The sequence below is a fragment of the Odocoileus virginianus genome, chromosome 18 (genome assembly GCF_023699985.2).
Source record: "Odocoileus virginianus isolate 20LAN1187 ecotype Illinois chromosome 18, Ovbor_1.2, whole genome shotgun sequence".
NCBI classification, from domain to species: Eukaryota; Metazoa; Chordata; class Mammalia; order Artiodactyla; family Cervidae; genus Odocoileus; species Odocoileus virginianus.
In genome coordinates this window covers 25228527-25250367 of record NC_069691.1, presented here as the reverse complement: position 1 = coordinate 25250367, position 21841 = coordinate 25228527, and the positions used below count along the sequence as shown (strand labels likewise).

The window sequence follows — 21841 nt, the reverse complement described above, 5'->3', positions numbered from 1 at the left end:
CCCTTGTTTCAGGAATCTTTGCCTATTCCAAGGCTGCAAAATGTTTTCTATGTTATTTTCCATAAGAATCACTGTTTTATCTTTCACGTTTAGGTTTCTAATCTTTGTGGAGTTGGTTTTGTATATGATGTGAGGTAGGGGGTCAATAAATGTTATTATTCATATAGATATTCCTGACTCAGTTCTGTGAACTGAAATGGTTATTCTTTTCCACTGCATAACAAGGACACAGTTGTTTATAAATCAGTTGTCTGAATGCATGTGGATATGTTTCTAGAGTTGTTATTCTGCCTCACTGGTCCCTTTTTCCCTGAGCCAATACTTCACTGTCTTAATTTCTGTGGCTTTGTATAAGTCTTTTAATAAGTAACTAGTATGATCGTCTTAAACCGGTATTCCCTTGACATTTATTCCTCTAAAAAAAAAGAACAATTTTGATATTTTTTATATTGATCAAGTATTCAGCAGCCTTGATAAATTCACTTGTTTTAGCATTCACTGTCTCCTCATTTTTTACACATTCTAGTAATTTGTAACATTGGCTACTTCCTATCCAAAGACAGACACATCCAGCGTGCTGTCAGAAACTGGTCCAAGGAACACACACTGACTGTTCAGAATGTCAGTCATTTAAAAAACTTGAGTGAAAACTTCACTTCTTTTAGATTATTAACCTAACTGGAACTGGGGGCTTTATCCCTGGGCAGAAACTGTGTAAGGAAACTAGCATCTATGGAGATAAAATGATACTAAATACTCCTTGTCAGTACAGTGGTGAGATCAGTTGAGATCTCAGACACAGAAGTTGCTTCAGTTATATCACCAAGAAGGAACATCATGCTGTGTGGTTTTAGCCAGTGGTTAAAAGGCATTTTAAAACAGTCTGCTCCCTCCGATCTGTATGGCAGGATATTATGATTGAAAGAAGGAACAGAGGCACATATAGTTCCAACTTACTGATTTTCCTAAATCACAGAACAATCTACTACTGAAAAGTTCTGAAATCTCACGACAGTGATTTTATTGGTGACTACTCTCAGAAGAGGACCAAAATAAATCAGTTGCAGCTAAAAGAAGCCAATTTGCCTGCCAGTATATAAAGTGTGGCAAAGTACTGAATAGAAAATACATTAAAAAAAGTCTTTGAGAGTGGATGAGAAAAATATATAATCCTTTGGGTCATTAGCACTTCCTATATACAAACCACCCCCAAACTTAGTAGCTTAATCCAATATCTATATATTTATTTCACAGTGCTGTGGGTTGTCAGTTTGGACTGAGTTCAGTTAGTTGGTTCTGCTGCTGTGGGCCATACCAGGCTCATCCTTGCTGGGCTTGCTCATGAGTCTGTGATCTGTTGCCAGGTCCTATGGGAGATGACTTGTCTAAGACAGCTCAGATGGGTGTCTTATCTCTACTCCCCATAAGCTCTCATCCTCTGGCAGGCTTGCTTGGGCTGATGGTGACAGGAGACTCAAGATCAGCAGGTAGATGAGAGTATGCAAAGCCGCCTCCTTAAGGTTCTACGGCTCCTTTAGACTCAGGGTCAGAATGTACATAGTGCTGTTTCTGCCATGTTCTGCTGGTCAAATCAAGGGATGAGGCCAACCAGTGAGGGATAGGCCCCCCAACTTGATACGGTTTTAGGGAGGTGGCATTATGGGGTCACCTTTTGCACCATCCATACAACAGACTACAGTGCTCTATGATGTGTTTTAAAGACAGATGTGAAATACTGGTAGTTTTCAACTTACCTTACATGCTAGCAAACTAATGCTCAAAATTCTCCAAGCCAGGCTTCAACCATAAGTCAGCTGTGAACTTCCAGATGTTCAAGCTGGATTTAGAAAAGGCAAAGGAACCAGAGATCAAATTGCTGACATCTGTTGAGTCATCGAAAAAGCAAGAGAGTTCAGAAAAACATCTACTCTGATTTACTAACTACGACAAAGCCTTTGTCTGTGTGGATCACACAAACTGTGGAAAATTCTTCAAGAGATGGGAATGCCAGACCACCTGACATGCCTCCAGAGAAATCTGTATGCAGGTCAAGAAGCAACAGTTAGAACTGGACATGGAACAACAGACTTGTGCCAAATTGGGAAAGGGGTACGTCAAGGCTGTATATTGTCACTCTGCTTATTTAACTAATTTGCAGAGTACATCATGAGAAATGCCAGGCTAGATGAAGCATAAGCTGGAATCAAGATTGCCAGGAGAAATATCAATAATCTCTGCTACGCAGATGACACCTTATGGCAGAAAGTGAAGAACTAAAGAGCCTCTTGATGAAAGTGAAAGAGGAGTGTAAAAAAGTTGGCTTAACTCAACATTTAGAAACATAAGATCATGGCATCTGGTCCCATCACTTCTTGGCAAATATATGGGGAAACAATGGAAACAGTGACAGACTTTATTTTGGGGGGCTCCAAAATCACTGCAGATGGTGACTGCAGCCATGAAATTAAAAGATGCTTGCTGCTTGGAAGAAAAGTTATGACCAACCACAGCATATTAGAAAGCAGAGACATTACTTTGCCAACAAAGGTCCATCTAGTCAAGGCTATGGTTTTTCCAGTGGTCACGTATGGATGTGAGAGTTGGACTATAAAGAAAGCTGAGTGCAGAAGAAGTGATGCTTTTGAACTGTGGTGTTGGAGAAGACTCTTGAGAGTCCCTTGGACTGCAAGGAGATCCAAGCAGTCCATCCTAAAGGAAATCAGTCCTGGGTGTTCATTGGAAGGATTGATGTTGAAGCTCAAACTCCAGTACTTTGGTCACCTGATGTGAAGAACTGACTCATTGAAAAAAGACCCTGATGCTGGGAAAGATTGAGGACAGGAGGATAAGGGGACAACAGAGGATAAGATGGTTGGATGGCATGACCAACTCAATGGACATGGGTTTGGGTAGACTCCGGGAGTTGGTGATGGACAGGGAGGCCTGGTGTACGGCAGTTCATGGGGTCACAAAGAGTCGGGCACGACTGAGTGACTACACTGAACTGAACTGAGTCAAAGCTATGGTTTTTCCAGTAGTCATGTACGGACATGAGAGTTGGACTATAAAGAAAGCTGAGCGCTGAAAAATTGATGCTTTTGAACTGTGGCATTGGAGAATATTCTTGAGAGTCCCTTGGACTGCAAGGAGATCCAAACAGTCCATCCTAAAGGAAATCAGTCCTGATTATTCATTGGAGGGACTGATGCTGAAGCTGAAACTCCATATTTTGGCCACCTGATGTGAAGAAGTGACTCATTTGAAAAGACCCTGATACTGGGAAAGATTGAAGGTGGGAGGAGAAGGGGATTACAGAGGATGAGATTGTTGGATGGCATCACTGACTCGATGGACATGAATTTGAGTAAGCTCTGGGAGTTGGTGATAGACAGGGAGGCCTGGTGTGCTGCAGTCCATGGGGTTGCAAAGAATCAGACACGACTGAGTGACTGAACTGAACTGAAAATGACATAAAAATATACCAACACAGAAGTTCTATAATTTTTTCCCTAGTCACACCAGTCACTGGAGTTTCACTGCCCTAGGTAATTTGCAGTGTGGATATTTTTCACATATATTTCATGTGACAGTAGATGAAACAGAAATCTTTTACTGATAGGCAATTTGCTTTTTGTCTACCAGTCCCCTTCTAAAATCAAACACTTGCTGTTAACACTACATAATAAAGTCACCATGTGACAGCTGATATCAACATGATGTAACACACAGAGGAGAAAAGAGATTATTGTTGTTTGAGATTTTCATACAATGTCCTCAATGTCTAGATTGGTCATAACTTTTCTTCCAAGCATCAAGTGTCTTTTCATTTCATGGCTGCAGTCACCATCTGCAGTGACTTTGGAGCCCCCCAGAATAAAGTCTGTCACTGTCTCCATTGTTTCCCCGTCTGTTTGCCATGAAATGATGTGACTGGTTGCCGTGGTCTTAGTTTTCTGAATGTTGAGTTCTAAGCCAACTTTTTCACACTCCTCTTTCACTTTCATCAAGAGACTGTTAGTTCTCTTCACTTTCTGCCATAAGGGTGGTGTCATCTGCGGATCTGAGATTATTGGTATTTCTCCCGGCAGTCTTGATTCCAGCTTGTGCTTCCTCCAGCTCGGCATCTTGCATGATGTACTCTGCATGTAAGTTAAATAAGCAGGGTGACAATATACAGCCTTGATGTACTCCTTTCCCGATTTGGCACCAGTCTGTTGTTCCATGTCCAGTTCTAACTGTTGCTTCTTGACCTGAATATAGATTTCTCTGGAGACATGTCAAGCAGTCTGTATTCCCATCTCTTGAAGAATTTTCCACAGTTTATTGTGATCCACACAGTCAAAGGCTTTAGCAGAATTAGATGTTTTTCTGGAACTCTCTTGCTTTTTCGATGATCCAACAGATGTTGGCAATTTGATCTCTGGTTCTCCTGCCTTTTCTAAATCCAGCTTGAACATCTAGAAGTTCACAGTTCATGTATGGTTGAAGCCTGGCTTTGAGAATTTTGAGCATTACTTTGCTAGCGTGTGAGATGTGTGGTACTGTTTGGTAGTTTGAACATTCTTTGGCATTACCTTTCTTTGGGATTGGAATGAAAACTGTCTCATTTTAGAAGTTACTGATTGTGTGTTTTTGGCAATATTTATACTTCATTAGTATAATGGAAATATATATGAATACATATTTTTATGTATTTTTAAACATGTGCTATATGTGTGTACAGCCTGTGTACACCATGTTTTTGTATGGTGTGTATTCACCCATGTAGATTTGAAAGTGATGAAGATTTATGCTATGCAGAGTGTTGACTCTAGTAACAATATCTGTGGAGGAAGTGATCAAAATTTCTAAAAACGTAGCTTTCAAAAATGGTTTTATAAAGTAATATGATAATGCATCATATTTTAATCTATGCTTAAAAAATAATTGTGTGTGTGTGTGTGTAAGTCTCTCAGTCATGTCAGACTGTGACTCCAATTCTTTGTGACCCTGTGGACTGTAGCCCACCAGGCTCCTTTGCCCATGGAATTCTCCAGGCAAGAATACTGGAGTGGGTTGCCATTTCCTTCTCTTTAAAAAAATATTAAAGAAACATAATAAAAGCAAGGGCCCATGTATTCAGTTTGTGATGGAAGTGCTATTAAGCATACTGCAAATGTGAAGAAATTCCTAAATTGTTGACATTTTAATTTGGAACTTAATCCCCCACAAAATAAAAGTTAGGGATACCCCCTCACACCACACTGGCCTCACACACCTGCTGCCATTCCTAACTCATGCTTGCTCCTCCTATGGTAGTGCCTGGGTACTCCTTTACTTAAAAATATAGATTTCTGTGTTTTTGAAAGCTTCTAGGATGATGCCTAGATCCAGCTGAGAAATTTGGCTGATGCTTTTGCATTTCCTTTTGTTTTAGTCCTACAGGTCATTTGAATAAGATTGCAGTCAGTATATAGAAAGTGTGGTATTTACAAAGTTACTATATCTCCTTTGCAAGTAGGCTTTTAAAGACTTTAAACTCCTTTTTTTAGATATCTGTACTGTACTGTGTAGTTTGTTTGAGTATTTTATAGACCTGTTATAAAAATGACAGTATTTTGCAACGTCTTTTTCCAGAAATCTCAAATATAGTTTCTGAAAGAGTGGCTGTGGGAAAAAAAAAATATATATTTTTCCTTCCTAGACTGACACATTTTGGTATGGGAAATGCATAGTGCTTTTATTGCTGCAGGAAATTTTCGTACTTTATTATCAAATCACTTTATAATGCCACTGCTTTTGAAAAATAACCATTGTGTGTCTTCATTTCTTCTTTCAATATGGCCGTTTTGCCCTGAGCAACTTTATAATAAAGTACAGTCTGGCTGGCGTCTTTCCACCTGGATAACTGCTCCGTATATCTCTGTGAATTCACCATCTAATGCATTACTGCCTATTCCAAATTAGTCAACATGTAGTTCTGCTAAAATTTAAATGAAAGAGAGAAAAACTCCATAAGGAAAAGAACTTGATGACAATATAAAAAATAAATGGTCTTGGACCTGGTGCACTGGGAAGACCCAGAGGGATCGGGTGGAGAGGGAGGTGGGAGGGGGGATCGGGATGGGGAATACATGTATATCCATGGCTGATTCATGTCAATGTATGACAAAAACCAGTACAATATTGTAAAGTAATTAGCCTCCAACTAATAAAAAATTAAAAAAAAAATGTGTCTCAAGATGTTATAAATGTGTGTTTCATGTTATTCATTCTACTATTGTTAATATCATGTGAGAATTTTAAAAAATCTGTTTTTGGTTAATCATTTCTACTTCTAAGAACACCTATAAACTCTTTGACTCTAATATACTCAAGTACGTAATGTGTGTGTGTGTGTGAAAGTCGCTCAGTTGTTTCTGACTCTTTGAGATCCCATGGACTGTAGCCCACGAGGCTCCTCTGTCCATGGGGATTCTCCGGGCAGGAAGACTGGAGTGGGTTGTCATGCTCTCATCCAGGGATCAAACCCAGGTCTCCCACCCTGCAGGCGGATTCTTTACTCACTGAGCCACCAGGGAAGACCCAAGTACATAATAATGGGTACCTAAGTTAAAAACTGTTTTTTGAAAGGATTTTTGACTCATGGGGTAAATTTTCTTTTGTGCATTATTTATGCATTTAAGATGACGACTTTCAAATAATTTTATTCAGGGAGATCCTCTCATCATTCCTTCCTGTACCCAACTTTTAAGGCTTTCTCCCCCCCTTCATTGGGGCCAATCTTAGATTGTTTCTCTGCCAGTTGAAGAGGAGTCCTTTTCTTTGTGTTGCTCATTGTCTGATTAATCATGACCTCATCTAAACTGAGCTTCCCCTGTGGCTCAGCTGGTAAAGAATCCGCCTGCAGTGCGGGAAACCTGGGTTCGATCCCTGGGTTGGGAAGATCCTCTGGAGAAGAAAATGTCAACCCACTCCAGTGTTCTGGCCTGGAGAATTCCATGGAATATATAGTCCATAGGGTTGCAAAGAGTTGGACACTACTGAGCAACTTTCACTTCACTTCATTTCATCTAAGCTAGCATTATAGTAAGTCAGAGATGAAAGAAGCAGAATGCTCTGCAGGAAAGAAAATTAGTTTGGTTCCTAAACCCTCTCCTGAGACTAACCAGATATGTGTCCAGAGGTTATGAATTTCATTATGTCCTTTCATTTTATTGTCCGCTATATGAGGAGGTTGCCCAAGATGATGTATAAATTTTCTGATTTTTGTTAGTCTTTGGTTTCATTCATGGAGAAAGGTAGATGTGAAGAAGGCACGAACAATAAAGAAGAGTACAATATAACAAAATAAATGTGCTGGATGAGAGAGGAGGAGAGTGTATAATGTATGTGTACATTGATATTCGTCCTGTTTACCCTTTCTTTAGATTATGTTTCTGTTTGGTTAATCATCACTTATTTGGTTTCTTCACACAGAGCTTGACTCTTCTACTCTATGTGCTGTTCATAGATTTCCACAGACACATGGGATATGTCTGGGCTTTGCTAGTGGCTTAGATGGTCAAGAATCCACCTGCAAGGTGGGAGATGTGGGCTCGATCCCTGGGTTGGGAAAATCCTCGGGAGAAAGGAATTGCTACCCACTCTAGTATTCTTGCCTGGAAAACCCCATGGACAGAGGAGTCTGGTGGGCTATAGTCCATGGGGTTGCAAAGAGTCAGACAGAACTGAGCATCTAAGACACACATGTGCGCGCACACACACACACACACACAGACCCACACACAGTAAGTCATAAGGACAACAGCGAGGAAATGAAGAGAAGATACTTTAATTTCACATTCCCTAGCCATTCACGATGGCCTGTCACAGTTCTACTATGTGTTTGTTGCTGGAAGTAACGTGAAAGAACATTCCTTGGAACTGGATGTTTCTATCCTGGGGATGTTCCCTCAGAGAAGAGCTAAACTCCCGTCATGAAAAATGGGAACCACAGCTATTCACTGACAGACATCAGTGCAGTCTCTGCTCCATTTAACAGATCCATCCTTTTAATTGGTGACAATATTTATGTCATCTAAGTCTGTGAATTGACCTTCCCATAAGGCAAGCCAACTCCAGTTATAACTTAGGACAGAAAGGGAAATTTACGAGCTGTCCATAGTGTTTTGACTTCCATGTACAGAAATTTAAATTGGTTCTGAATTTATGCACTCAAACTATACTAGAAACACCTGAAATTAGTGGATTTAGAAAGTAGTATACTAGATTTAGGAAGTAATATTCTAGATGCAGTCCTTGAAAGTTCTCATTTTTAATGTAAATTTTTTCTTCAACATTAATGAACTCTTCTAGGATGTTGTTTCCCCTCTTTGGCACTGTGACATTTTGGTCCAGATAATTCCTTGGTGTGGAAAGTGGCCTTGTGGACTGTAGGATGTTTACCTGGGCCCTTCCCCTTAGATGCTATTATCACTCTCCTTGTGTTGTGACGACAAAATATGTCTCCAGACTTTGCTTGTTGTCCCCGGGGAAGGGGAAAAAATCATCTTTAGTTGAGAGTGATTGGTCCAGGGCTGTGATCATTCTGAAGATGAAATGATTGATGTAAATACTTGTGAGTAGGAGAAGGCAATGGCAACCCACTCCAGGACTCTTGCCTGGACAATCCCATGGACGGAGGAGCCTGGTAGACTGCAGTCCATGGGGTCACTAGGAGTCGGACACGACTGAGCGACTTCACCTTCACTTTTCACTTTCATGTATTGGAGAAGGAAATGGCAACCCACTCTGGTGTTCTTGCCTGGAGAATCTCAGGGGGAGCCTGGTGGGCTGTCATCTATGGGGTCGCACAGAATCGGACACGACTGACGCGACTTAGCAGCAGCAGCAGCAAACACCTGTGAGTAGGGAAACCAGTTTCTGTTGAGCTCTAGTAATGCAGTGTTTAAAAGCTATTAAATACTGTTATTAAAAGATTCTTTGTTTTAAAAATAATGTTAAGGAAAAAAGTAATCATTGCTAAAGTATTAGTCACTCAGTCGTGTCCAGCTCTTTGCGGCCCCATGGACTTGTAGCTTGCCAGGCTTCTCTGTCCATGGTATTTTCCAGGCCAGGATACTGGAGTGGGTTGCCAGTCCCTTCTCCAGGGAATATTCCCAACCCAGGTACCAAACATGGGTCTCCCACATTGCAGGCAGATTCTTTACCATCTGAGCCACCAGGGAATCCCCAACGATTGCTAAAAGGAGTGGTAAATTCTCCACAACATTCATTTGAATATTTACTTTTCATAGTAATTAGGTAAAACAATTGTCATGTACTGCTAGATTTTTACTATGTATTGATGTAAATAAAACAAATGGACATAATAGCTAAAGTTTTATTACTTATAATGTATTTTAAAAGCAAGATATATTTTAAACAAATTACTTTGATGCATTAAAAATATACTCTTGTTTTTTAATATAATGAAAAAGAGTAATAAGTTAGGAATGATGGTTTCACATCCATTTAGCAATACCCAAAGATTAAAGTGTTTCCCTGATGGCTCAGAGGTAAAGAAGCTGCCTGTCAATGCAGGGAGATGTGGGTTCGATTCCTGGGTTAGGGAGATCCCCTGGAGAATGAAATGGCAACCTACTCCAACATTCTTACTGGCAAATCCCACGGACAGAGGATCCTGGCAGGCTACAGTCCATGGGGTTGCAAAGAATCAAACACAACTTAACCACTAGACAACAACAATGACAACAAAAGGTTGAGTAATGTAATCTGTGTTCTGTTTTTTGGGTAAGAAGTGACTTAGTTACATATCTGTCTATGTGTAAGATTGATCTATTTCTCAGTTTTAAAGCATATTTTAGGAAGAATGGAACAAATAACAGACTCTAGCAGCATATTGAATAGACTTGTGTTTTAACTTTTCCATTCTAAGTTTTCACTAGTGTTGTATAAAACTGGATAGAAGTTATCTCATGCAAGAATCACTTAAAGACATGAGATGCTTTTTCTAAAGCTATCCTACTTTTCAAATCAGAATTATGTTTCTATTTGTAAAGAAAAAGAAATAGGTAGACAGGGAGATGAGGTTTCTTGTTTTCCCTGTCTCTATCTGTTCATTTCTTGTGGCATACTTCATTTTTATTTCCTGAAGGAGAAAGAAGCTATCAAAGTTAATAATGTCATTTTGCCATTTTTGAGAGGAACTAATATTTGTGTGTGCCTCAAATGTAAAGTTATTTGAAATCTTATAGAGATTCTACCAGAAGTAATTTGAAAAGTGAAATTACAGACACTCAGACCATTGGCTTTGCTATGTTTCAAAACTAAACATATGAAAAGTCATTAATGTATCCATATTGATAAGCTTTGCTTTACTCTTCAGTCCTTATAATCCAGTTGATTTCACCAGAGTCATCATGTACTTACAGTCACCAGCTGTCTTCAGACTAAGTCATAGTCTAAGCCCAAAATGAGATGATTAAGTTATCACTATGTATTTATACATAATATCTCATAAACCTTCTTGAGTTTTTGCTTTTTTCTCCCAATTTATTGTTGTGAATACATGTTTGGGGAAAAATAGAATTATGACATGGTGTGCTGTGATGTGAAAGAGTATAATTTGAGTTGAGTTTATTTTATAAAAATAATTCTTTATATTTAGATTCAGAGATATATTGGGTGTGTTTAATGACATTCTGTTTAATTTAGTGACATTGTTCTATTGCCTTTTAAAGTCTCAGCACTGTTTTCTACAGTTGAAATGAGGCTTTTGGTGCTGCATATATTTAAGAATACATTTTCCATATCCCTCATTAATTGTCTGTGGCCATTTCATAAATATTATACATATGACTTTATATGGATGTATAAAAGTATCCTTGCCTTTCCCATCTATGAAATGTGGTGTGTCTTTGCTATCAAGAGTTGTCATTACTGTTATATCCAAATACGGATCTTCTAGTAGTGGGGAATGTAACACTTAAAACTGTGACATGAAATAGCCATTTTTTTTGCTTTTAACTACAGAGTTTCTATTTGGACCTTTTTCAGTTATACACCTGACCACTTTTTGGTATTCCACATTATATGAGTTAGTTGGAAACACTGTAACAATTGTTCTGGCAGGGTGAAGGTCAGGGATGGGGAAGTGAGTGACCCAGAGGTTGGGTGAGTTTCTTTGTCTAACAGAGTGAATCCTTAGGGTCTAATTATTTGGGAGCCAAGGTCTACATTCCCACCTTATTGTTTCAGTTTTCAACCCACACAACCTAGGCATTGTTTATAGCAGTGCTGTTGAGAGCTGTTAAAAATTAAGCTATAGTCTGAGTTGTACAATGGGGCACCCACTATCCTCATGGGAATATTTAAACTGAAATACAGGGGAATGTTTACTTCCCCAGTTCCACTAGCTGTGTTTAATATGGTCAGTCATTAGTACAGATAAAGAATATTTCTATCTTACATAAGGTTTTATTGGATAGTGCTAAAGGATTCTTGTCCTAGACCATGAAAAAATATTTAAGGGACTGTCTTCTGCTGGAGAATCCTCATGAAGAAGTGAAGTGTTGAAAGTTGATTTTTGTTTTTTCTTTTTGTTTTCTTGTGTTATAACTGTGTACTGAGGGGACAGGAAATTCACAGGGCACCCTCAGCGTTCTACCAGACTCACCACAAAGTTTGCTCCAGCCCTGCTTTTGTCTCATTAATCAGAGTTCCCTGGTAGCACATCCTCCTTACAGATATTTTTTTCCTCTTATATGATTGGAAATCTGTCCTAGTCAATTTATAGAGGCCTGATCTGTTTGAGAAGTTGATAAAAAGAAGTCACAGCATTTAGAGATTTCCTCCTTACCCCACCATCTCCCTACTTTAATGGGCATATGCTCAGGTTAAATGCCATTACCATATTATTGCTTTTAGATGTCTAGAATTGAAAGTATAGGGTTATTTTAAGACAGAAAGAAGCAAAATGTATAGAGATAAACAGTATCTAGTTTCTAGTGAAAGCAGTGTTAAGTTCTTGTGATGGTTTAAAAACCTAAGTATTTACCTTTGTCTCCCTCTTTTCAGAATAATGGTTTGCTTCTTTAACTTTCTCCTAGGTTGACCAGTATAATTTTTGAAAATAATTTTAAGATTACAAATTCTTGTAGTTTGATGTGATGTGTTCCAGATAATTGGTGTTACTCATTTTGCCACTCAGATTTTCCTGCATTTGACTGTTGGAAGCCTCATCACCTTGGCTTCTCTTTTTGGATATAAACTGGGTAGTTCCTCAAGCTCCTACTCTGTAGCGCAGGGAACTCTGCTCAGTTTTAATATGGCAGCCAGGATGGGAGGGGAGTTTGGGAGAGAATAGATACATGTGTGTGTATGGCTGCATCCCTTTGCTGTTCACTTGAAATTTTCACAGCATTTTGTTAATTGGCTATACTCTAGTCTAATATAAAAAGTTAAAACAAAGAAAAACCCTGCTAATGCCCGAAAGCCTCCTTGCTTGCTGGTATGGCAAGATTTGCACATTTCCTCCAAAAAGCCTATAATCACCATTTCTCTAGGAACTTTTAAGATTTTTTTAAAGCCTTTTTTTTCTCTTTTGTTAACATAATCTATAGAAATACCAACAATACAGAAAGCTGAAAAAAATCCTTAAGCATTTTATCAATTTGAATATGAATATACTTATTACAGAAAAGGGTTCTAGTGTTAACTTGAAGATAAAGGGTTAGATAGGTGTCAGCTAATGAGACCACTTGAAGCAGTAATTCAAGACTCAGGGCAAGTATATTTTTGTTACATTTCAAATTAGATTGCATACACTGGCCCTCTTAGTTTCTCTAACCACACATGTACATAATAGAAAAGAAAATGGAAATCACCAAAATTATTGCTAACATCTTTGTGCTGTGAGCAGTAAGAAACCAGGGAGTTTTAAATATTTTTATGTTCAGCTCATCTAGCTGGTTCAGTTTTATCTGCCTGTCCCAGTTGATAAAAGACACAAAGGGCAGGGTACTTAAAAATCACAGAGTTAGCCTCTGCTGAGGGCTGTTGGACAGATGCAGAATAATTTGTGATGTAAACTAGACCATGGTACTTTTAGTATCTCCAGCCCCCTCTTTCTTGCTGTTTTTATTGCTGAGTTCTTGGCTATACTTTCTTTAGGCTAATTGAAAGTACTTGTAACATTGATTCATCTGCATTATTTACACTGAAAATGTTTCCTTAAAAACCTCTTGTCCCTGGCAGTCCAGTGGTTAAGACTTTGCCTTCTGGTGTGGGTTTGATCCCTGGTTGGGGAGCTAAGATCTGACATTTTAGCCTCTGTGCTAAAACAAACAAACAAACAAACAAACTTAAAACAAGTGATGTTGTAACAAATTCAATAAGGACTTCAAGAAGGGCCCACATTAAAAAAAAAAATCTAAAATAGGAGAGATCTTTTGCCCATTTTTGTACCAAAATTTAAATTCCATCTTACTGATACACAAGCCAGCATTTTCCTTTTGGCAAAGTTTCTGTTATAAACAAGATACAGAAGAGAGATTGGCCAGAATGAACCTCTAGAACTGGTTTTATCTTCACACCTCTGATTTCCTCTTGTCATATCTCGGCCAAGGGCATAACCTATTTATGTAAAAATAGGTATGTTCATATCTGCATCTATTTCTAGATCCTATCACTGTGTCAAGTCCAGAGGTAACATTTGTAGCTTCATTGGGAAGGATTTAGTCTTCTTAGGGCCCTTTAGTCGAGCAGAGGGAAAACCAAATCACCTCTTTCCTGAGAGAGCCTTTCATACATCTCCATCTCTGAGATTGCACGGAAGCATTATGTAGCAGTTGGCTCTGATACGCTTGCACAGACACAAATTGAGTCTGACAGGACTGATGTCTCCTGGACTTGCTGTCATTTGAAATGCTGGCATGAGGATGGGAGTGGTGAAAGGGGGGAGGGGAAGAGCTGGTTCCTTTAGCACTTCTACTATGAAGTTTGGAGAATTTTAACATTTGATAGCTGTGACCTGCTTGATAAGTTGTTTTCCAAATGAGATTGATAACAATAGCTGATTTGGAGCAGCTGGCTAGCTTTTGGTTTCAAGTATGTGCATTTCAATGTACAATTTGATTCTTCATGCCACCCACAAATCTGTTGAAAAAAAAAGGCTATCTAATGGAATGGTACTTAGAATGATTCACTCCTTTCGTTTTAGTTTTGTATTTCTTGCATTCACACCATTTATGTATAGCACTGAAAAGGATAGTATCTTTTTAGAAAAAATTTTATTCTCATGCTCAGTTTCATAAAAGACGCACTATAGTATCTGTATTGCAATTCTTTTTAAAAGTACAAGTTATTTTGAGTTTTTAGGTTATTTCTGGATATCTCTAGTATTTTGTCACAAGTTTTGTATGTGTTTCCACATATTCCAACATGCAAAACTTAGATGTATAGCATTTCATGGGCAAACATGTTCTGATTGTCTTTTCCAAGTTACTCTCACAGTGAAAGAGAAAGCAATAATGTTAAAAATGCCTTCTTTCTTTATTAAGAGCCTACTCTGTATAAAATGTTGTGCTCAATTTACTGAAGGTTCTGTAGGAACTTTTATTTATTACCTAAAGAGCCATACTTCAAATTGTTGCTTGGAGCCAGTCAGTCATCACTTCCATTTTTTCTCTTCCCACCAGGACCACCATCACTCTTATGGTCTGTGTTACTTCTTACTTGTGACTCTTGATAATAGTGTTCTGTAAATCATCCCACATTCAGCTATCACTTAATCTTTTCAAAGCTTCATCCTATATTGTTCTTCTCCAAAACATTAAATAATCCCCTTTGTGGTTTGCTGCAAAAAGGCTGGTTGACTTAGGTTGGTATCCATGGCTTTCCATGATCTGTTATTTTTTTAAGCCTAAGCCATTGTGTTTTGCCTCATCCTCTTTTGGTTTCCTAATGGATCCATCACACCAATCCTGTAGTGTCAGTGTGGACCTGGTGTCAGCTGCTTCAGCATCTTTCAAAAACTCGTTAGAAATGCAGGTTCTCGGACTCCCACCACAGACCTGCTGCATCACAAACTCTGGTGGGAGGGTGCCTTGGTGTAAGCCTGCCAGGTGGTTCTGAAGCATATAGATATCTGGGAAGTCCTGATCCAGGCCAGCCAGGTGACTCACCTTTGCCAGAGTTCCTTTTTCACTGCCCTGCCTTTGCTTAGAATTCCTGGAATGCCTTGCCTTTCTTTTGGTAAAATCCTGCCAGTACTCTGGGGTCCAGTTGGAGACACCGATTTTTCCATGATGTCATTCCTGCTCCCTGTATTCCATGGCATTATTTGGCTTTCCTCCCTGGCACTAATCACGTATTAACTTCTTCTCATCATCCAGTGTACCTGGCTTATTTCCCTCCTAAACTGGAAAATCACAGAGGGTGAAATCTGACTCCTTTGTGTATCTCGAGGTGCACAAATGAGTGCAGTTCTCATGTTTTGCCCGCAGTAGGCTCTGTAAAAGCAGTCTGTGGCTTATTGATTTTACATAGAAGATTGAGAAAACTAAGCCCTTGCCCAGGAGGCATATAAACATCCTGTTAAATCAAAGTGGCTTATGCTAGCTATTGTTTTGACTTATTGAAGCCAAACTAGACCTAAATGTGATGTGTCTTTAGGGAAGAAGCCAAATGTGCTGGTGTAAAACATTCTAACCTCTACTATTTAGCTGGAGAAGTTGAATTAACACTGTCATTTCACCTGGTGCCAAGAAAGCAACTTCCATTATTCTGCCAGTAATAGACTTTTATCCTGCATGGTGGAGCATCTCTTAAATCTCACACATAGCATTGATGTGCTTTCTTCCACCCATGTATTCATGTACTATTTCCTAATTGGTGACAGTTTCTTCTCATAAAGCATTGCCCAAAAGGTGGCCTGAGCAGAGAGTAAAATTCAAAATGGTTGGCTCCAAGATGACCTGAGCATGGGAATAAGATAAGCTTGGGCTGCCTCATTTCACAAACTAGGTTGTTTGCTTCCTAATACAAAGGCATCACGGTTACAGTTTATGGGCTACATACAGTGTTTTGCGTCTCTCATGATGGTTGTGATGGGATAAGGTGAAAAGAGTGAGAGTCTAAGTGTCTTTGTCTTTCTTCCCTTTCTTCCTCTACCACTCCCCTCACAGGCTCTGAAAGTGTTCCAGCTGAAATTTCAGATCAGCCTGACTTGCTGCGGCTTCTGAGGCAGTGATTCCAAGCTGCCAGTGTGTGCTGGTGCCAAGCTGCAGGATGGTGCACATAGCCAGGCCATTGCTGCTGCTCCTTGCCTTCTTCCTCCACGCGGATGCTGAGAGTAAGCCATCCTCCCCTTCCCTGGGGGGCTGGGACCATAATGAGTGGTTTTGTTTGCAGTTGGCACCATGCTCAGGGCTGCTGAATATGTTTCCTTTGGAAGTAAATCCTGAGACACTGTGGAATCCTCCTTGGCTCCCAGCCAGCCTTTCAGAGAGATTATTGATGTGACTTCCTTACCATTTCCTCTCGCTTAATGCCCTTTTTCTTGTGCATCTCACTGCTCCCACTGTTTTGGCTTTTTTTTTTAATACTCTTAACAGCCCAGTGGCAAAAGATACTATGAGACCAATGATAGAACCCAGACTGGGATTAACCAGTTGTTGGTGCCAATAAGTAAACAGCTCAGACCCATTAGAAATTTCTTTAGTTTTGTGGCTATTGCTATGTTTAGAAAAATGCACAATGTCACATTGAGCCCAATTAAACTTCCAAGCCCTTGTAGCTGTCATAGCAGCTGTTCTAATGTACCGTTTCCGACAGCTGTCGTGGAGTACAGTGTTCAAACAAATCAAGCAGAACTGACAACTTTGTGGCTGGATGAAGAGTGTGGAAGTGTGAGGAGAATTCTGTGGCATCCAGACCCCAAAGTTTGGATTATGGGACTCAATTTTTGAAGCTGAGATTGTGGTCAATTAGCTTGCCAGTTAATGAGAAGATCATATCTCCTTTGTAATTCAGAAGTCATTAGGCATACCTTGTTTATGTATGTTTCTTTCTCCATCTGTCCTTTGGCTTTTGGGGAAGAGACAGTACTGGAAAAAGTCATGTCTGGCTTGCATTCACTGACATGTCTGGTTCTTGGCAGTGGTTTAGCTTTTATGAGAGTTGACCATTCTTTTTGGAGGCCCCTTGGTACTGTCAAAGTGTGTAACATCTGTAGTCGTTAACTTTTCCTTACACTGACTATTTCAGATTAAACTTGATTCATGTTAAAGATGTTTCAAAGACAGCGATCCTGTGTCATATTGGCCCTTACCTATTAATTGCATTTCAACAAGAATTACCTCAATAGCAGCCAATTTCTTTGTTTAAATAGGGGCTCTAATTTTTAAAGAGAGCTTTCCAGGAGTGAGAGGAATATTGTTAATAATAGGATACATATGGAACATATATGTTTTAAGCACAACAATCTCTGGTTAATAATGTATATAGTCTCCTAATTAGCACTTGGGAGTGCTGGTTTAAGGTGAAGCCAAGGAATTTCTAGTACAATGCCAGAAAATAATTAACTGGGAAAAGACCCAAATGAAAGACGCTTGTGTTATTTTAAAGCCGTTTATGTCAAAACCTATTTTAACATTGAAATCTAAATTTAGTGTATTAAAGAAATAAGGCATATGGCTTTATTTCTCTGTTGTGGCTAGAGTGAAAAAATAAGTCGTTCTACAGTTGTTAATTTTTGGCAAAAGCATATTAAGACCATGGGAATTCACTTTAATATCAGATCTCAGAGATTTTCTTAAAGTTACTACACCTAGTTATCATATATCTGTGAAGTTATTGTTCCAGATAAGTAAGCATATTCTTCTACTGAAAAGTTTTGCTTTTGCTTAATTCTCTGGTGAAAAGTGGCAGACAGATATCAAGCATTGAAGAACAAGTACTTTTAAAATTTTAAATTATCTTTTGAAGACAATCTACTATTCCTCCTCTTGTTCTGCCTCTTCTCTTTCTGTTCCACTCTTTCCTCACGTTTCTTATCCAGTAGAGTCTTAAGCAAGAAATAAGTGATTATTCATTAAATTAAGATATTTATCATGTTATATATTTATGTGATACCAGTTTTCAACCTCAAGATGTAATCTGGAAAATAATCCTTTCTCTCTCACTCTTCCCTTCACACTACAAGGAGGGGCAGGCTTCTTCTTTGCCAAATTAATTTTGTTTAGTGTTCTGTGTTTCCTCAAACTTACTTTAGGATATTTTCCCCTTAATACATTCTTTTGCCATTGTTGAACAGCATATATAACCTGAGTATTCCTGGGGAAATGAAGAATCAGCCTTTTTTTTTTTTAAGGTACATTGTAAAAGAAGAAAGAACATCCCCTAGTAATCTACCGGAGGATATTCATGGTGCATGTAAACACATATAGAGCCTGAGATATAATTTTAGCCACTAAGAATGTTTAAAGATCAATGAATGCAATAGGATTTAGACTGTAAGCCATTAAATTGCGCCACTATCACTTAAAACACCAAAAAAAATCAAGATGGAAGTTACAATGAAGAAAAAATTGATTCTTCACCATCATATAAAGATGATATTTCTCAGGCTTGTATTACCTGGGTCACTGATTTGTTTCTCTATGATTTCTTTAGAACATCTAGCTATCCCCCCCCCCCCTTTCCTAACTGTATTTTATATTTGTACAAGGGATTGGGAGTTATGTTTCAAAATTTAATAGTAGCTTGTCAAAGCCATTCAGTTACTATGGAATAACTTTTTTTTAATATTATTCTCTTTTGAAGAAGGGATGATATGATAGGTTGGGAGTGGAAAGAAGCCACTCTGGTGAACTATGTTAACTCTATGTGTTCAACTCCCTCCCTTTAGAAATGATTAATTCTAAAGAGCCATGAAGTTAGGTTTATAATCTATTGTGTGGAACACCATAGCAAAGTGCTAGTGTGATATTGCATTTAGTAGAAGAGCTCTCATGAGCCTTGGTTTTTGCAGTGCCTTTAAAGTGCCTGATCAATCTCCACTATTATTTTAATGACTAGACGTGTGCATGGATCCTATTTCTTTTTTGTCCTATGAGTGTAGCACTGGAAATGCTGTCGCCTATTGCTTCTTGAAGGCACGTACACATAGCAGAGCTGTGGCCTCAGGGAAGTCAAGTGGGGCTTCTCTCTCAGTAATAAGAGCAGCCCTTCCTCATGCCAAGCTGACCAGTTTTCTGTCGTGGTTTGACTGAGGTCAATTTGGTGTTAATATGCATGCAAATTCTAGATGAATTTAGAATATATTAATATAATCCTGGGGTAAATATCTTTCTGTTGGCTCAGTTTTTGTAATAGTCTCTGATAATTTTATTTAGTATTAGTTTGCTATTTACCAATCATATGCAGACCAAGGATCTGCTGTCAGATCTTCTTTTATAAAACTGGTTTCACTACAATGAAATCATTTACATTCTAGACCTGAGGTTATGCTTTTTGACCACTGTCATTGGACCTGAGTGTTACTGGGTCTTTATTATAAACACCACTATCGACAGATGAATTCCTGAAATGGTTTTGTTCACCTTTTTTCTGCTGCTTTTTGCCACTTTGCTGTCTCAGATGGTGAACACACCCTCATTTTCCTTCTTGCTGTTAATGGACCTCCCTGTGGTCCGCATCAGCTTGCAGCACTTCTGTCCTATATGAAAGCAACTAGGCTTCTTTTATCCCCACTCTGGTAGTGTATCTGTCTGTCCAGTGTAACTGCATTATTTCTTTGGCATTAGAGAATAGACTGACATCAGTATTGTAAGACGACCATTTTTTCCTTGCTTGTTTTCTGATGGGCAGCATAGGGTGGCACTCAGCAAAGTAAGCTCTGAAACCAGAGTCTGGTTTTAAATTCTGGCTGTCCTTTTGTAACCTGGAGCGTGACGCCTCGTACTCTTTGCCTGTTTCCTATCTAAAAAATGTGAATGATGAGTGATGATAGTGATGGCATAGTTTAGTGCCTTCTCTTGGGTTTATAGAGGATGAAATGAATTAATGTAAAACACAGATCAGCAGATAACACACAGTAGATACTTACTAAGTGTTATCTATTATTATTCAAAAACATTCTGCTAACATTTTTTATTGAGCACTTGTATTCAGGTACTGTGCTAAAATTATTTAAATTTGATCTACAGATTATCAAAATTTGGATGATTGATAAACCAGATAAACCAGATTTTCCTGCAGTGTGTTAAAGTCCCCAGCTTGCCTCTCTGTAAAAAAAAAAAAAAAAAATCCTATACATAGGCAACTCTTATAAACTCTGTTCTAGGAGTTAATCTGAAAATCAAGAGGGAAAAATTTGAAGCATATCTGCTTTTCCAAACTTAAGATATTACCAATTTAAAATTAATTTGGCTTGGATCTAATGGATAATGGAAAGTGTTTCCATCTTTCTGTTTTGTTGGTTCCTGTAATGAATTTTCTTGAGCTGCTCAGAAGGAGGAGCTGGAGATATTTAATGTAACCAAATACAGGAAAATATGGGCCCCCTGGTCCAGAAAGCTAGAGATGGAAGTAAGCATAGTAGTGAAGAGACTAAGTCGCTTTTGATATGGGCAGAAATTATTCTTCAGGAAAAAAAACAAACAAACTAAAAACTAGGAAAATTATTAAAGTTTGAAGGGCAGGGCAAATGATTCCTTTTGCATTTTGTCGAAATTACTTCTGCAAAGAAGCCTAACTCAAGTAGTTAGATCACCAAAATGAAGTAAGGAATGGAAAGACTGTCTTTTTTCTGTCATCAAAATGTGTTCCTTCCAGTAGACAGGGCCATTTCACTGAGAGCATTCGTAGCTCATCAGAAATGTCCTTTAGTTTTTATTTTGGATTATGAGTGTTTAGGTATGTATGATATATGCATGTATGCTTGCATGTATTTATATAATTAGATTGCAAACCATTTAATCATCTATTAAAATGTATTAATTGCTAGGGATGATGAAAATGTTCTAAAATTAGATTGGGGTGCTGGTACTAATTGGATATACAGGTACAAAGTACCATTGAAGTGGGACACTTTGAATGGGTGATCTGTATGGCTGTGAACTATATTCCAATAAAGCTATTCGAAAAACAAAAGGTGAACTGCTGCTTAGCACAGCTTTCTGGTTAGATTCCCTTAGATGTATGTCACCTGAACGGAAAGTGCACTGGTTCCTTGGGCCATTTAGAATAGACACGCTCATTGAGGAGAGCAGGAAGAAAGCCAGTTCATTTTCCATGCTTATCAATGCCTTCCTTGTTTTCCTTTCCTCTGAATTTGCAGAGGTGTGGTAAAATACAAAAAACCTTACTGCTCCCCACTCCTTCCTCCCCTCACAGTAAAGTAGCTAAATTAGCACCAACCAGCTGTCTGCAGCAAGAAAAGTATTCCAACTATTTCACTTACCCTTTGCAGAGTTTTCTGTAGCTTTCTCAATTAATTGCTCCCAGCAGAGCTGTACCTTCCTAGTAAGGTTAAGAATATGTCACACAATCAACAAATGTGTATACTTCAAAGCATTTTATTGTGTATAGAGGGACTTGCTTTATTTTTAGTCCAAGATGCGACATATTTGTTATCTCTGATTTCTTCTTGTGATGAGGCCTTTAAGCTTGACAGATGGAACAATATCTGAAATATTTGTGAATTGCTTCTTGTTAGTGCTCATAGCCTGGTGATATTTGACTATACTGTTCTGTGATTCCTTAATTTATTTCCCAGGACATCCTTAGTTTCTCTAATTTTCCTCATGTAGTTACTATTTACCTGATTCATTTCAAATAAGTTTGATCTGTTTGG

General features: G+C 38.6%; 1 protein-coding gene across 39 annotated transcripts in view; it reads left to right on the top strand.

Annotated features, from left to right (window-relative positions):
* Positions 1-21841, top strand: part of PTPRD (protein tyrosine phosphatase receptor type D) — a 2322816-nt gene that overhangs the window by 1877954 nt on the left and 423021 nt on the right. For all 39 annotated transcript variants that reach the window (XM_070480470.1, XM_070480471.1, XM_070480507.1 and 36 more), the window contains one exon: positions 16170-16336. In XM_070480470.1, the coding sequence (XP_070336571.1) occupies positions 16273-16336 (64 nt within the window). In that variant the 5' untranslated portion in view covers positions 16170-16272. The remainder of the gene's footprint in view (positions 1-16169; positions 16337-21841) is intronic.